This window comes from Pan troglodytes, chromosome 19 (assembly GCF_028858775.2).
Source record: "Pan troglodytes isolate AG18354 chromosome 19, NHGRI_mPanTro3-v2.0_pri, whole genome shotgun sequence".
Taxonomy (NCBI): Eukaryota; Metazoa; Chordata; class Mammalia; order Primates; family Hominidae; genus Pan; species Pan troglodytes.
The window spans coordinates 60,501,606-60,517,261 of NC_072417.2; the positions used below are offsets into that span (position 1 = coordinate 60,501,606).

At 50.1% G+C, this 15,656-nt stretch overlaps 1 protein-coding gene across 1 annotated transcript in view; it reads left to right on the forward strand.

Moving 5' to 3' along the window:
- Positions 1 to 849: 849 nt before the first annotated feature.
- The window catches only part of GAS7 (growth arrest specific 7), a 288,280-nt gene continuing 273,473 nt past the window's right edge, over positions 850 to 15,656 (forward strand). The window contains exon 1 of the mRNA XM_003315659.6: positions 850 to 1,558. Within this exon, the coding sequence (XP_003315707.2) occupies positions 1,376 to 1,558 (183 nt within the window). The 5' untranslated portion in view covers positions 850 to 1,375. The remainder of the gene's footprint in view (positions 1,559 to 15,656) is intronic.

Here is a 15,656-nt window from a genome sequence, read left to right on the forward strand (position 1 = left end):
CTGACCTCAAGTGAGCCATTCGCCTCAGCCTCCCAAAGTGCTGGGATTACAGGCGTGAGCCACCGCGCCTGGCCGAGTCCAGCTATTTACAGGCTAAAAAATGTACTTTATTTTATTTCTTTAAAATTTTTTATGGAGTAGACTAGCAAAGAAACCAAGCTTTCTTTTACTTCTGTACGGTCAGTTCAAGGTCAACATTCTGCAGCACTCAGGTTCACTGGTCCCTGGAGAGCAGGGACTGGCCCAAATGATCTTTGTAGTACCTGGCACATCGCATGGAACATGGCAGCCTCCTGGTAATGTTTGTTGACTGACTACATGAGTGTAGACTCTTTAGCCAACCCATCTCGATTTTGGTAGGGCTGGTACCCTGGGCCGGCCTTCCCTCTGCAAGTAAAAGCATTGGTGCTGTTCCTCTCACCGTTCGCCTTTCCTCCATTTATCCCCATCGACTGTTTCGAATTCTATCAACTCCGACCCCGTCTCCTCTCCATTCCGTCCCTCCAGCGTGCCACGCTGCCACCAGGCTGCTGGGCTCAGGCGCCAGGCTTCAAACCTGTCTTTCACCCATTGTTCAGTTTCCGGTGAGACAAGTTCAACCCCAGGTTCAACCACTACAATGACAACCACAAACGATCCCTCGCAGACACCTCGAAGAAGCCGCCCGCACGCCACGGGCCGCCAGGCCTACAAAGCAGGCAGAGAACAGAGGGGCGTTTCCATTCCCGCGGTCCCCGGCGGTGGGGGCGCGAGTGGGAGCCCCTCTCCCCAGTGACAGGCTCCTCTGCGAGGGAGCGCGCAGCCCTCCGCGGGCGTGGCCGCCCTGGCCCCGCCCCGGCCCGCCCCCTCGCCAGTGAGCTAGCCCCCGCCCGGCCACCCGGCCGCCAGCCCCTCTCCACGGCCGCCTGCCGCTCCCTCCCGCGCCGCGGAGTCCTGCCGCGGGGGATGCTCCGGGTCCCACCTCCCGGGGGAGCTGCCCATTTCCGCGCGCCAGGGCGGCCCCGGCCCCGGTCCCGGCCCCGGCCAGCCCTCGCGGCGGCAGCCCGCGTTCCGCGTTCCCGGGAAGTTGTCTCCGGAGCCCGCGGCGCCTGGGTCTCCTCCCCCTGAGCCCCGCCCCCCAGCCCAGAGCTAGGATCCGCGAGCTGCCCGGCCCGGGGGCGTCGCCGCTCGCTCTGCGAAGCCAACGAGTCTCCGCTTTCCTGCGCGGAGCGCGCGTCCCCCGCCTGCCCGAGGACCCCCGCGCACCCCAGAGACGGCGCGCGCCCAGAGCGCGAGAGCCCGGAGCGCCGGGCGCCTGGGACCCCGCGGAGCCGCTGCCCAGCCCGTGGGGCTCGGCGGGAATGCAGGCTGCGCTGTGAACCCGGGCGCCAAGGCCATGTCCGGCGCTCGCTGCCGGACCCTGTACCCCTTCTCCGGGGAGCGGCACGGCCAGGGGCTGCGCTTCGCCGCGGGCGAGCTGATCACGCTGCTGCAGGTCCCGGACGGCGGCTGGTGGGAAGGCGAGAAGGAGGACGGGCTCCGTGGCTGGTTCCCGGCGAGCTACGTGCAGTTGCTGGAGGTAAGGGGCGAGGGCCGGGGCTGTAGGAGCCGGGGCTGCGGTCCTCGGTGCGCTCGCGTACCTGTTGCCCGTTCCGGGGATGCCGCAGCGTCCCGGTCGGAGGGGCGCCCCGGGGGGCAGCCCTTGCCGGCGCGACCTGTAGCTCCACGCTCCTGGGGGGCGGCGACGGCAGCGGGCGCCCCTCGGGGCGTGGGCAACGCGGACTCGCGGGGAGCTTCCCCCTTGCGCCGGGCCTCCGGAGCACACCGTGGCTGCTCTGAGGAAGCGAGAACTTGTTGCCTGTGTGAGTTAAGGAGCAGGCGGGAGCGTTCCCGGCAGTGGCAGGGGCCGGTGAAGGGTCTGGCGGTCTTGGGAAGAGGCACGGAGGATCAGGGGTCCGAGAAAGTGGCACCGACTCGGTCCCGCAGCCCCGCGTCTCCACCCCGGAGTCTAGAGCCTGATGACCCGTGGACGGTCGTGCTGCCTTGGGTCAGGCTGCCTGGCCGCCTCGGGGCCACCCACTTGCTGGTCAGCCTAGCCTGCTGGCCACCAGCCCGAGCCCCCTCAGCAGGCTTGATCCTGGGGTGCCGTAGCACCCCCCGCCACTGCCCGCTACCCTGGTCCAGCTTCCTGAGGCTAAGGCTCAGAACCCGAAAGTGGCTTGTTCCTGGGGTTCTGGCCTGGCCCCAGGGCTACACAGGACCTGCTGAGGCAAGGCGGCTGGCTGTTTATTGTCTATGTGACAGGCTGTCCTCTAATCACTGAGCTCACAGTCACAGCCTGAGTGAGACCCGAAGTTTCTAAAGTCCTTTGTGTGTGGGGGGGGTGACCTTCCAGGACATCCCCTTTACTAGAAGCCCGCCTGCCCCCAGGATTCTTGTAAAGACTAAATTAACAGTTACCTTCAATTGTGTCAGTATTCCTAAACATTCTGGTAAAACACTGCCCGAAGAAATCATGGAGGCTGAATTTATTTATAATTTAACTCTTGACCTACTTCACAGAGAACAAAGTAGCAAATTTTGACTGAGAATGCTCAGTGCAATTCATCGGGGGGAAAAAGAAAGAAAGAAGTGAAATGGTTATAGGGTGAGTCCGCCTGAGGATGTATCCTGTGGCAACATTGTCAGCAAGAGCCTGGCCTTATAAAAGTACATTAGATTGCTGTCAGGTCCAGAGAACAACAAAATCTCTCCTAAAGGCATCAGTAGCATTTGAGCAAAGTTTAGGGACTGCTGGAATGAGCTTTCATGGGCTGTCAGCAGAGTATGTTGCAGGAACCCTCTTGGTTCTGTATCTGGAGAATCCGGAGATACCCTACTTGTAGGAGAGGCTCAGGTGTGCCCTGCCCTGGCTTTTCCAGTTCCTTTCCTGAGATTCGGATGTAAAAGAAAGCGAACGTATTGCTTCTTACATGAGAAGCAAGGGGCCTCCTTGTTTCTAGCTTGAAGCCCTGGGATAGATACGTATTTTGGGAGTTCTTCGGGTGGTCACCCTTTTCCAGGAAATTCTGATGTGGAAATTTGGCTGATGGATGTCTGTCCGGTGAGGAGCATCCCTGGCTGGACTGAGCCAGCTGTGTTTTGTGTAGGGGTGAGGCTGGGTAGGTGTTAGTTAGCAAGAGTGGAGTGCTGCTTTTTCTTCCGGGAAAGGGACGATGGACCAGGGCCAGGGGACAAGCGGAATTAACAACCGGGACAGTTTGGGGTGTGTCTGTCCCATCCTCTGGCATATACAAAGGTAAGAGATCTCTGGTGTCTCAGGGCCTCTCAGACCATTCCTGACTAGTAACTTGCAACAGAAGCATCCATCTGCGTGAGCAATACTTCTGAACACCTGCTTGGCACAGTATGTGCACGTTATCACCAGTTCCCTGACAGCTCTGTGAAGGGTGAGGTACTTCCCCCATTTTATAGACAAGCAAGCTGAATATGAGAGAGGCGAAGTCAGCTCCCCAACTAGTAATGCTTGCATGTTTTGTTAGCAGCTCAGATGGCTGAGTATCACCCCCTGCGCCTGTGCCTTTTTAAAACATGATAGCCCGGGCTCAACTATGCCAAACAGCGTGTGAGCGAAGGGTCTGGATCCATGGGGAAAAGGGGCATGCGCAGCACCTGAGGTCAGCATGTTGGTGACAGCACCGCGAAGGGGAGGCTGAACCTCTAGGGCTAAAACAAGGACAGCTGCATCCAGGAGCAACTTGGAGGATCTTCCCTGCTAACCCCAAAGTGTGACTTTACTCAGAACCAGCTGGGGGTCTTTCCACAGTGGGCCCGAGTCCTGTGTCCTAAGTACTGGATGAGACTCTTCTCAGGGCCAAAGCAGATGCAGTTTCAACAGGGGGGCATGTGGGTCAGGTGCTTGGCATCTGGGAACCTCCTACATGAGCAAGTTGGACCTCAAGGCTGAAGGCTAGGTAGAGATAGAGGACGTGCAAGCAGAGTTGCTTGGGATGGGGTGAGTCCTGAAGGGCAGACTCAGAGAATGCAGAGGTCCCCAGGCTGGTGGGTAGACTGGCCAGCATCTGGACTCATGAGACTAGAGAGGGGGCCCATAGATACTGGAGAGGGCGAACCTCCTGAGATGTCAGCCAATGTGGTGCTGTCACTGAGCTTGCTTGGGGGCATGGAGTTCAGAAGGCCAGGGCAGCTGTTGGAGAAATAAGTACAGACAGATAGACTGTACTAGCCTCCTGGGCTAGGGATGGGATTGTGGGTACACAGATGAATATGACATCTCTAATGTGCTCCCTACTCCAGCAGAACTTTCACCCTGATAGAAAGAGTGATACTAGGAAACCTCATCTTGGTGGAGGGGAGGGAGGCACTGAATACTGTGTGCACACTGGATACTTCCCAAGGAGATCTTCCTTGTTCAGATGAAGCAAGGGGAACCGAGAGACCCAGCCTTTGCAGGAAGCATACACGGGGGAGGGGAGTTGGGAGCTAACTCCAAGAGAGTCACCAGATCTGACCCAGTGGCCAGCTAGCCCTTGGGACGAGGCCAGCTTGGAGGAGGTCTTGGTTTTTGGGGCAATCTCTTTGGTCAAGACTCCAAGGAAATTGTATAGTACATACTTGGCTTCCAGAGAGCAGCTTCCAGGAAAACCTCAGCACAGGCAGGGAAGTGTAGAGGTCTCTGGTAGGCCCAAGGACTCTGGCCACAAGGGTTCTTCCTACTCAGGGGGTGGTGCAGCTCTTCAAAGGATGGGCAGAGGGAAACACCTACCTCCAGAAAAGGAATAGGCCTTACAGCCAAGGCCCACAGCTGGTTATTAGATAAAATCAACTAGAAAAATCTTTCCTGAGGGTTTCTTCTGCTATGACGAGGGACAGGAATTAAGAAGTCTTTTTTTTTTTTGAGAAGGAGTCTCGCACTGTTGCCCAGGCTGGAGTGCAGTGGCGCGATCTCGGCTCACTGCAAGCTCCGCCTCCCGAGTTCATGCCATTCTCCTGCCTCAGCCTCCCGAGTAGCTGGGACTACAGGCGCTTGCCACCACGCCCAGCTAAATTTTGTATTTTGAGTAGAGGTGAGGTTTCGCCGTGTTAGCCAGGATGGTCTCGATCTCCTGACCTTGTGATCCACCCGCCTCGGCCTCCCAAAGTGCTGGGATTACAGGCGTGAGCCACTGTGCCCGGCCGAGAAGTCTTTTTAACATCATTTGAGGGATATGGTAGAAGAAGAGACCTGAGACCAGAGATAGGAGCTGTGGGAGCATGTTCTGCCAGCTCCAAGCTAGGCCTGAGATTGCCTCCATAGACCTGGGAACCCCACATGTGGGAATATTTCCACCAGCTTTCTGGGGTACATCGAGGCTGAGAAATAGCTCCTGGGGAAGGTGGATAGAGAAGCCTAGATCTCCATCCTGGGGAAAATTTGGAGAGAAAGACATGGTACCAGGACAAGCCCAGTGGCTGGACAGGTCAGTGGTTGGAGGGTTTAATAGGGTCCAGGAATTCCTGTGGCCTGTACTTTCCTTGAATGGAGAGAAGAAATTAGGGACCTGGGGAATGTTGTAAGGCATCTACAAAACTTCCCAGAGCTTTTGGGAAATAATTCTGGGGGACAATGGGATTGGAATGCAAACAAAATAGAGCTTTCTTTGAACTAGGTGGTATTCTTAGAATCCAGGATCTGGCTGGATAATCTGGACCTTTTCTCTTTCCTAAAAAGAGCCTTTTCCTTTCTTTCTGGGTTACTAACAGAATATGACACTGTTTGCTAGCAAAACTAGAATGGCTGCTGAGGGTCACCCTTAAACTTGATTTTCTTCACTCTACCCTTTGTTCTCCCATTTTGGGTTCATGCAGTTGTGCTGCAGGAGTTGATAAGGAGTGTCTGTGGGAGAGAGTGGGCTGTGCTATGGATAATTAAGGAATGATGTTTTATCTATTGCCATGTAACAAGCCACTCCAAGATTTAGTGTTTCAAAACAACAATTTCTTATTATCTGGCATGGTTTTGTGGATTGACGGGGCTCAGCTGGGTGGTTCTTCTGCTGGTTTGTCTCAGTGTCTCTCATGCAGTTGCAATCAGATGGTGGCTGGGGCAGAGTCTTGGAGGCTCAACTAGACTGCAGCCTCCAAAATGTCATCTTCACTCACCTGTCTGGTGCCTTGATGTTCTTCCATGTGGTGCCTTTCTCCATGTAGTGTTTCATTCTCCAGGGCCTTTCCACATGGCCTTTCTCTTCAGGAGTTATGTGGTAGCTGGCTTCTAAGAATGCAAAGGCATACATTGCCAGGCCTTCTTAAGGTCTAGGCCCAGAACTGGCATGTTGTTTCTGCCACATTCTATTGGGAAAGTAGTCACAGGATCTGTCCAGAGTCAATTTGGAAGGGAGGTGGGTACAGGTGCGGTTACGAGGGAGGCATGGTTCATCGAGGGCCATATTACAGACTAGCTCCCTCAGAAGGCTAGGGAGAACATACATGGGACAGATGATCCATTAGTGAGGAGGTAGTGCCGGGCCAGACTGATGAGAGAGAGAACCCCAAGAGGGAGGTAAAATGCAGAGACTTGGCAGTTCTACCTCTATCGCAATCCTTGGAGGGTTTTTTTTTTTTTTTTTTTTTTTTTGACTCTAGAGGTTTCTTTCTAAAGGCCACATGATAAATGATGCAGCTGGAATTTGAAATCAGATTTGCCTGGCTCTGGGCCTGTCCACTAAGCCATTGACATACCAGTCCAGCTTTTTTTAGGCCAGGGCTGTTCAGTGCTGATGATTCATAGACATAGTGGATCTGAGCTCCCTGACATCTAATAGATGTTTGCTATATTACACAAATTGATTTTAATACAGAGCCTTTTCCTTTCTTTCTGCAACATGAAAATCACCCAAAATGAGTGTGACCTTGTCCCTCATGCTAGTATTTTTCAGTCAGTCATCAACTCTGTTCACAAAACGTGTAATTAGGGCTTGTGGCTCGGAGGGGTGGGTAATTGTGACTGAAAAGACCAGCGTGCTTTCTGACATCTTCACTAAATCACCCTCCTCCTTGGTATGGGGGCTGTGGCCAGTATTTGTAGCTCCTGGTGTTAGAAAATGACCTTTGGCCCACCACTCTGTCAGCCTCAGCTCAGAAGGAACCACCTCCTTTGTCACACTTGTGTGCTGGACTGGTCAGTGGCTACCCCACAGGACTTTAAAGCAATGAGCAAGGCTTATGGATTGAGTGGATTCAGGGCATTTTCACAAAAGTTCCCTTAGCAACAAGTCGGCGGGAATCCCTGACATCTGTTCACCACTCTGTGGATCCCTGATGTCTGTTACCACCTAGAAACATGAATGAGAGGCTGACCTTCACGTACTCTTCTCAGTCTAGAAAAGCCCAGCTTTTTTCTGATGGTGTGGTAGACCTTGTCTGTGAACACGGATACTGATCCTCACTTCGCTGGTGAAAGAAAATGTTTTTTGGTAAACCAGGAAACCTTGTGTACATGTAAGGTATTTTGACTATTATCAGGCCAGCCCAGGGGACTGTGCTGTCTTATTACTCACAGCAGCGAGGCGACACATGACAGGCTTTCTAACAAAATGTCAGGAGGGATTCCTCTGTACTTAAATGCAAAATTAGTATATTTCTCTGTCTCCCTGCAATGGCGAGGCTTCTAGGGTGGTATTTATGCCTATGGCGAGAAGAAGAAGTGGCGGCTGGCAGATCTCTCTGGCTTTTCCTTGGCTGACCAGAACATGTTATGACATTGTGAAAGTTTAGTTGCAGTGGGTATATGAACTGTGAGAAGTTTTTGAGGAGTCTTAAGAGGACCTACCCACCTCCTTTCTTCACGTTTTCTGTCTTCCCTACCATCTTTAAGAATTTGTTTTTAGTTTAACTTCCTAGTTCTCCGTCTACTACTCTTCTTGAGCTTGGAGCTGGTTTTCAGATTCAACCCCTAGGTACTCAAATTTCATATGTCAAAACTAAACTCATCATCTCTCTCCTCTTTTTTTTTTTTTTTTTGAGATGGAGTCTTGCTTTGGTGCCTAGGCTGGAGTGCGATGGCGTGATCTCGGCTCACTACAACCTCCGCCTCCTGGGTTCAAGTGATTCTCCTGCCTCAGCCTCCCGAGTAGCTGTGATTACAGGCTTCCACCACCATGCCTGGCTAATTTTTGTATTTTTAGTAGAGGTGGGGTTTCACCAGGTTGGCCAGGCTGGTCTCGAACTCCTGACTTCGTGATTCACCCGCCTCAGCCTCCCAAAGTGCTGGGATTACAGGCGTGAGCCACCGTGCCCAGCCCTCTCTCCTCTCCTTACTGCCTTTTTTTTTTTTTTTTTTTGACACAGGGTCTTGCTCTGTTGCCCAGGCTGGAGTACAGTGGCATGATCATAGCTCACTGCTGCCTTGACCTCCTGGGCTCAAACGATCCTCCAAGTAGCTTGGACTATAGGCACCTGCCACCATGCCTGGCTAATTTTTGTATTTTTTGTAGAGACAGGGTTTCACCATGTTTCTCAGACTGGTCTCAAACTCTTGGGCTCAAGTGATCCTCCCACCTTGGCCTCCCAAAGTGCTGAGATTACAGGCACGAGCCACCGTGCCCAGCCTCTTCACTGCCTTCTGTTCCCAACCTCTAAACCAAGCTTGTGGAACATGTGGCCCAGGATGGCCTTTGAATGGGGCCCAACACAAATTTGTAAACTTTCTTTCTTTTTTTTTTTGAGACGGAGTTCCGCTCTCGTTGCCCAGGCTGGAGTACAATGGCGTGATCTCGGCTCACTGTAACCTCTGCCTCCTGGGTTCTAGCGATCCTCCTACCTCAGCCTCCTGGGTAGCTGGGATTACAGGCATGCGCCACCACACCCGGCTAGTTTTGTATTTTTAGTAGAGATGGGATTTCTCCATGTTGGTCAGTCTGGTCTTGAACTCCCCACCTCAGGTGATCCACCTGCCTTGGCCTCCCAAAGTGCTGGGATTACAGGCGTGAACCACCGTGCCCGTTCTTAGGTTTGTAAACTTTCTTAAAACATGAGGGTTTTTTTTTTTGTGAGATATATGTTTTTTAGCTCATCAGCTATAGTAGCGTTAGTGTATTTTATGTGAGGCCCAATACAATTTTTCTTCTTTCAATGTGGCCCAGGGAAGCCAAAAGATTGGACACCCCTGTTCTAAACTTTAGTGAATGTCACCACCATCTGTCCACCAAGTTCCCTGATATCTCTCCCTTTACCTTTCCTCTCCTGTTCAGTAGGTTAGCAAGCCTCGTCCCTTCCCTTCTTCCTTAGAAGCATTTCTTTTTTTTTTTTTTGAGACGGAGTCTTGCTCTGTCGCTGAGGCTGGAGTGTAAAGGCACGATCTCGGCTCACTGCAACCTCTACCTCCCGGGTTCAAGCGATTCTCCTGCCTCAGCCTCCTGAGTAGCTATTACAGGCACGCGCCACCACGCCCGGCTAATTTTTGTATTTTTAATAGAGACGGGGTTTCACCACACTGGTCAGGCTGGACTCAAACTCCTGACCTCATGATCCGCCCGCCTTGGCCTCCCGAAGTGCTAGGGTTACAGGCATGAGCCACTGCTCCCGGCCAGAAACATTTCTTAAAGCCTTCTCCTTCTTAACTTGCGTTGGCAAATCTTTTCTGTAAAAGGCCAGGAAACATTTTAGGCTGTGTGGGCCATGAGGCAAAACTGAGTTACGGCTGCATCGGTGTGATCTGTAGTGCGCCAGAGGCAGTGACAAGCAGTGAGAGCATCCCATATGGTCTCTGTCACAACTAATCCACTCTGCTGCTGTAGTGCAAAAGCAGCCAGAGATAATCCGAAAGCCAATGGGCGTGCCTGTGTTCCAATAAAACTTTATTTATGGACTGAAATTTGAATTTGTTATAATTTTCATGGGCCGTGAAATATTCTTCTTCTTTTGATTTGTTTTCAACTTTTTTTTTTTTTTTTGAGAGATGGAATCTTGCTCTGTTGCCCAGGCTGAAGTGCAGTGGTGTGATCTCGGCTCACTGCAGCCTCTACCTCCTGGGTTCAAATGATTTTCATGCCTCAGCCTCCCAAGTAGTTGGGACTATAGGCACCCGCCACCACAGCCGGCTAATTTTTGTATTTTTAGTAGAGATAGGGTTTTGCCATGTTGGCCAGGCTGGTCTCCAACTCCTGACCTCAAGTGATCCACCCTCCTTGGCCTCCCAAAGTGCTGGGATTACAGGCGTGAGCCACTGTGCCCAGCCAGCCATGTGACTATTTGGGGGAAAATAATTTGAGGCTGAGGGGGACTGCAGATGCACATAACCCTGAGTAGAGGAGTGTGTTTGATAAACCTGGGAGAGCCAGAATATTCCAGAATGGTTAGAGTGGCAAGTAGGGGGAGAGGGGTTGGGGGTGTGCTGGGGAAGGAGATAGAACCTGGGGAGTTGGGTCATTTTCTAAATGCAGTGGAAAAGCCTTTGGTTTGATTGAAGTGGGTGGCATCTTCGGATGCGTTCTGGAAAGCTCTTCTGGACTGCAGGGTGGAGAATGGATTTGAAGAAAACAGGGAGGGGAGGCAAGGAGACCAGTTGGGAAGCTCAGAGCAGGGTGGTGGAAGTGGAGATGGTGAGAGGTGGGTGGATTTGGAATGTATGTTGCAGGTAGTGTCAACAGGTCTTGCTGGTGTGTTGATCGGAGGGAGTAAGGGAACCTCAGGGGATCTCACTTCTTGCAGGTCACTTGTAATGCACTTTTTCCCTTTTGTATTTTCCCCATCTGTCCATCCTTTATTCTGCCACTAGAAATCTCTTCCCAAAAAAAGGAGGTAAAAGGCAAATACAAATTTGGAAAAAGTTCCTTAATGTAGAAAGTGCTTTTATAAATTAAAACAACAAAACCCAAAACAAAGAGGAACATATCAGTATAAGAATGGGCAAGGAACTTGGATAGACACTTCATAATAAAACATATACAGGCTGGGCATGGTGGCTCATGCCTATAATCCCAGCACTTTGGGAGGTTAAGGTGGGCAGATTGCTTGAGCCCAGGAGTTCAAGACCAGCCTGGGCAACATGGAGAAACCCACACTTTTTCTCTACAAATACAAAAAAATTAGCTGGGTGTGATGGTTCATGCCTGTAGCCCCAGCTACTCAGGAGGCTCAGGTGGGAGGATCGCTTGAACCCGGGAGGTCAAAGCTGCAGTGAGCCAAGACTGTACCATTGCACTCTAGCCTGAGTGAAAGCGTGAGACTCTGTCTCTTAAAAGAAATGAACACACACACACACAAAACCATATAAAAAGTCCTCAACTATTTAGTCTCGCCAGTGATCGAATAATTGCAAATTTAATTAAAAAACAGCTTGAAGACAGAAATATGTAAAAAAAAAAAAATGGTATTGGCAGGGTGTAAGGAAATGGTCCTGAGCTTCCTGAAGGACCATTTGGCACTATACCTCCAAAACGTTAATAAGTACATGTTCTCTGTCCCAGCAATTCCACTTCTAGAAATTTCTTCTCAGGGAGCATCTGATATATCAGGCAAGCTGTAAATATCAGCGTATATTACATCACAGCCTCTGATAGCACAAGATGAACAACAACCTCAATGTACACCAGAAGGAACTAGTTAAAATCAGGTTGACCTGCGCTTAGCAGGTCAGAACATGCGGAAGGGGTTCAGTAACTATATTGAAATGGATTTTTTTTTTTTTCTTGAGGTGGAGTCTTGCTCTGTCACCCAGGCTGGAGTGCAGTGGCGCGATCTCGGCTCAAGGCAGCCTCTGTCTCCTGGGTGCAAGTAATTCCCCTGCCTCCGCCTCCCGAGTAGCTGGGATTACAGGTGCCTACCACCATGCCTGGCTAATTTTTCTATTTTTAGTGGAGATGGGTTTCACCATGTTGGCCAGGCAGGTCTCGAACTCCTGACCTCAAATGATCCACCTGCCTCGGCCTCCCAAAGTGCTGGGATGAAACTGAATTTAAAAAATAAAAATGTTGGTTAATGATGCTAAATGTCTTTGTGGAGCTAGCATAGTTCACATTTCTCCTCACAGTGAGGCAAAAAGAGATGGTGTGTCCAGAAATGAATTACTTTTCAAAAGTGGGAACTGTGTGTACCAAACATTCTGTAAGTATCCTTTTGTGGGAAGAATAGGTAGAAGGAATACATGCTGGCCCGGGACTGCATTCTTATAAATATCCTCAGTAACAGCAAATCTTTGTCTTTTGAGGGGTGGATTTGATTTTTTTTGGAAACAGCCAAAATTCATTCAAAGCCAAGTCTGGTGTGTCTGTTCATGTGACTGTCTGTCTGTCACCTTGTGGCAAATAGGATTTAAGGCAGCTTACCAAAAAGCATACGGTACAAAAAGATAAAAGCATAAACACATGAGGAAATCTGTGGAAAAGAAAAAATCAGATGACTCCGGAGTGAAGTTTGATGAGCAAAGCGAGTAACTGAGTTAAGTAATGCTGTTCAGGGCTGAAAAAGAGGTCCTACCTTAAAGTAATGATGAATTTGAGCAGTGAATGAGGAGTAACAGAAATATTCTGAAAAAGGTAGCATTGTGGGGGTGTGTGCTATATGGGTCAGGATGGGTTACTTTATGCCACCACAATAATCTCAGTGGTAAAGCAACATGGATTTGCTTTTTGCTCAGGTTGTAAGTCTATTGTGAGTTGGTTTGAAGCCGCAAGACCTCCAGGACCCAGGATGATGGAACACCCAGTGTGTGGAATCCTCAGGGACTGTGTCAAACAGCACATGGTTCTTAAAGCTTTTGCCCAGGAATGACACATGACACTTCTGCTGGTATTTTATTGTCTAAAGCACAGCCACACCTAACTTTAAGACAGTGAAAAAATACAATCCTGCTGTGTGTTTGGAAGGAGAAAAGGAACAAACTGAATCTAGGTAGATGGCCCTGTTGACCACCACATGGGTAACCACTCATGGGGACACCCCACTTCCTGTCTCAGTTTCAGCATTTTATCACCGTACCTAGAGCAGTGCTTCTCAAACTGAATTCAGTGCTGCTACAGCAAAGTGGTTTCTGCTTTTTTTTTTTTGGAGACAGAACCTTGCTCTGTCGCTCGGGCTGGAGTGCAGTGGCACTGTCCTGGCTCACTGCAACCTCTGCCTCCCGGGTTCAAGTGATTCTCCTGCCTCAGCCTCCTGAGTAGCTGGGATTACAGGCACCCACCACACCCAGCTAATTTTGTATTTTTAGTAGAGATGGGGTTTCACCATGTTAGCCAGGCTGGTCTTGAACCCTTGACCTCAGGTGATCCGCCCACCTTAGCCTCCCAAAGTGCTGATATTAAGGCATGAGCCACCGCGCCTGGCCCAAAGTGGTTTCTTAAAATGAATTCCCTGGATCTTGTTGAATACAAATTCTGACTCAGGAGGCCTGGGATAGGGCCTGCGGTCCTGCATGTCTGACAAGCTTCCAAGAGATTCTGCAGAGTCCACAGTGCACACTTCAGCAGGTGCCCTTAGCTCCTGAGAGCCATGGCTACTCTTTCAAATTGGCCTCTTCCCTCCCACAAGCTATCCTAGCATCTTGTACACTGCTGGGCACACTAGTAGATACTTGGTCTATACTTTTTGAACAAATGTGGTCATTTTCTTTTTATTTTTTATTTTTGAGATGGAGTCTTGCTCTGTCACCAGCCTAGAGTGCAGTGGCACGATCTTGGCTCACTGCAACCTCCACCTCCCGGGTTCAAGTGATTCTCCTGCCTCAGCCTGCTCAGTAGCTGGGACTACAGGTGCGTGCCACCACGACCAGCTAATTTTTGTATTTTTAGTAGAGACGGGGTTTCACCATGTTGGTCAAGATGATCTCGATCTCTTGACCTCATGATCTGCCCTCCTCAGCCTCCCAAAGTGCTGAGATGACAGGCGTGAGCCACCATGCCTGGCAAAATGTGGTCATTTTCTAATACCAGACTCCCTGTGTTTTGTGTGTGTGTGTGTGTGTGTGTGGTTAGTACATCTGTCACAACCTTGGGTTCAACAAAAATACATTTTTCTATTTGAGCAATTACTATAAGCTGTGGTTCCTTCAGGGCTCAGCAGATACAGTCAAAGCCTGGAGCTGAGGTTGGTGGCTCTTCTACAGGGAGGCCTTGGTATGTGCTGTCCCCTCCAGGGTGACTTGGGCAGGTGACCTCTTTCAGGAGACCTCAGGTTCACACTTAAGGTTTTCTGTTGAAACCATCCAGACATTTAAGATTCTTCATTTTTTCTCAGATGCCTCAATTCCTCCTCCCTTCTCATTTGCTTGTCAAATGCACAGAGAACTCTAGGGTTAGTCAACAAAAAACTAATTAAGTTGTAAAAATTCTTTTGAGATGCTATTTTAAAAATTCCACAGAAATGAGTCCTTGTCCTAATTCAATCATGAGAGAAGATCTTTATTTTAGCAGTGGCTCATGGAAGAGTGTCATTGAGCCATTTTAAAAATTTTTTTATATAATTAGGAATAGAAATAAGAAAACTTAACTTTGAATTATTTAGTTTAAGTCTGCTGCTCTCATTTAGCAAGTGTTTTATTGATAAATAGCTACAAACATTCATCGTGCATGGAGGGAAAATACAACCATGTTGAGTGGTAGTTGGTAATCAAGGACGTGTGCAAAACAAAATCTTATCTGGAGTTTGGTCTAATAGAGTCTTTGTTTTTTGTTTTGTTTGAGACAGTGTCTTGCTCTGTTCCCCCAGGCTGCCGTGCAGTGGAGTAATCTCCACCTGCCAGGCTCAAGCCGTCCTTCTACCTCAGCCTCCTGAGTAGCTGGGACCACAGGGCCATACCACCATGCCTAGCTAATTTATTTTTTTGGAGAGACAGAGTCGTGCTATGTTGCCCGGGCTGGCCTCAAACTCCTGGGCTCAAGCTGCATAGGTTTGCTTTTTGCTCATGTTGTAAGTCTATTGTGAGTTGGTTTGAAGCCGCAAGACCTCCAGGACCCAGGATGATGGAGTGCCCAGTGTGTGGAATGCTCAGGGACTGTGTTAAACAGCACATGGTTCTTAAAGCTTTTGCCCAGGAATGACGCATGACACTTCTGCTGGTATTTTATTGTCTAAAGCACAGCCACACCTAACTTTAAGACAGTGAAAAAATACAATCCTGCCGTGTGCTTGGAAGGAGAAAAGGAGCAAGCTGTATCTATGTAGATGGCCCTGTTGACCACCACATGGGTAACCACTCATGGGGACACCCCAGTTCCTGTCTGTTTCAGTTTCAGCATTTTATCACCGTACCTAGAGCAGTGCTTCTCAAACTGAATTCAGTGCTGCTACAGCAAAGTGGTTTCTGTCTTTTTTTTTTTTGGAGACAGAATCTTGCTCTGTCGCTCGGGCTGGAGTGCAGTGGCACTGTCCTGGCTCACTGCAACCTCTGCCTCCCAGGTTCAAGTGATCCTCCTGCCTCTGCCTCTCAAAGTGTTGGGATTATAGGCATGAGCCACTGTGCCCAACCCAGTCTAATATTTTCATATTATAAAGAAGGCTTTGGACCGGGCACGGTGGCTCACGCCTGTAATCCCAGCACTTTGGGAGGCTGAGGTGGGTGGATTACCTGAGGTCAGTAGTTCGAGACCAGCCTGGCCAATGTGGTAAAACCCAGTCCCTACTAAAAATACAAAAAAAATTAGCCTGGCTTGGTGGCACATGCCTATAATCCCAGCTACTCA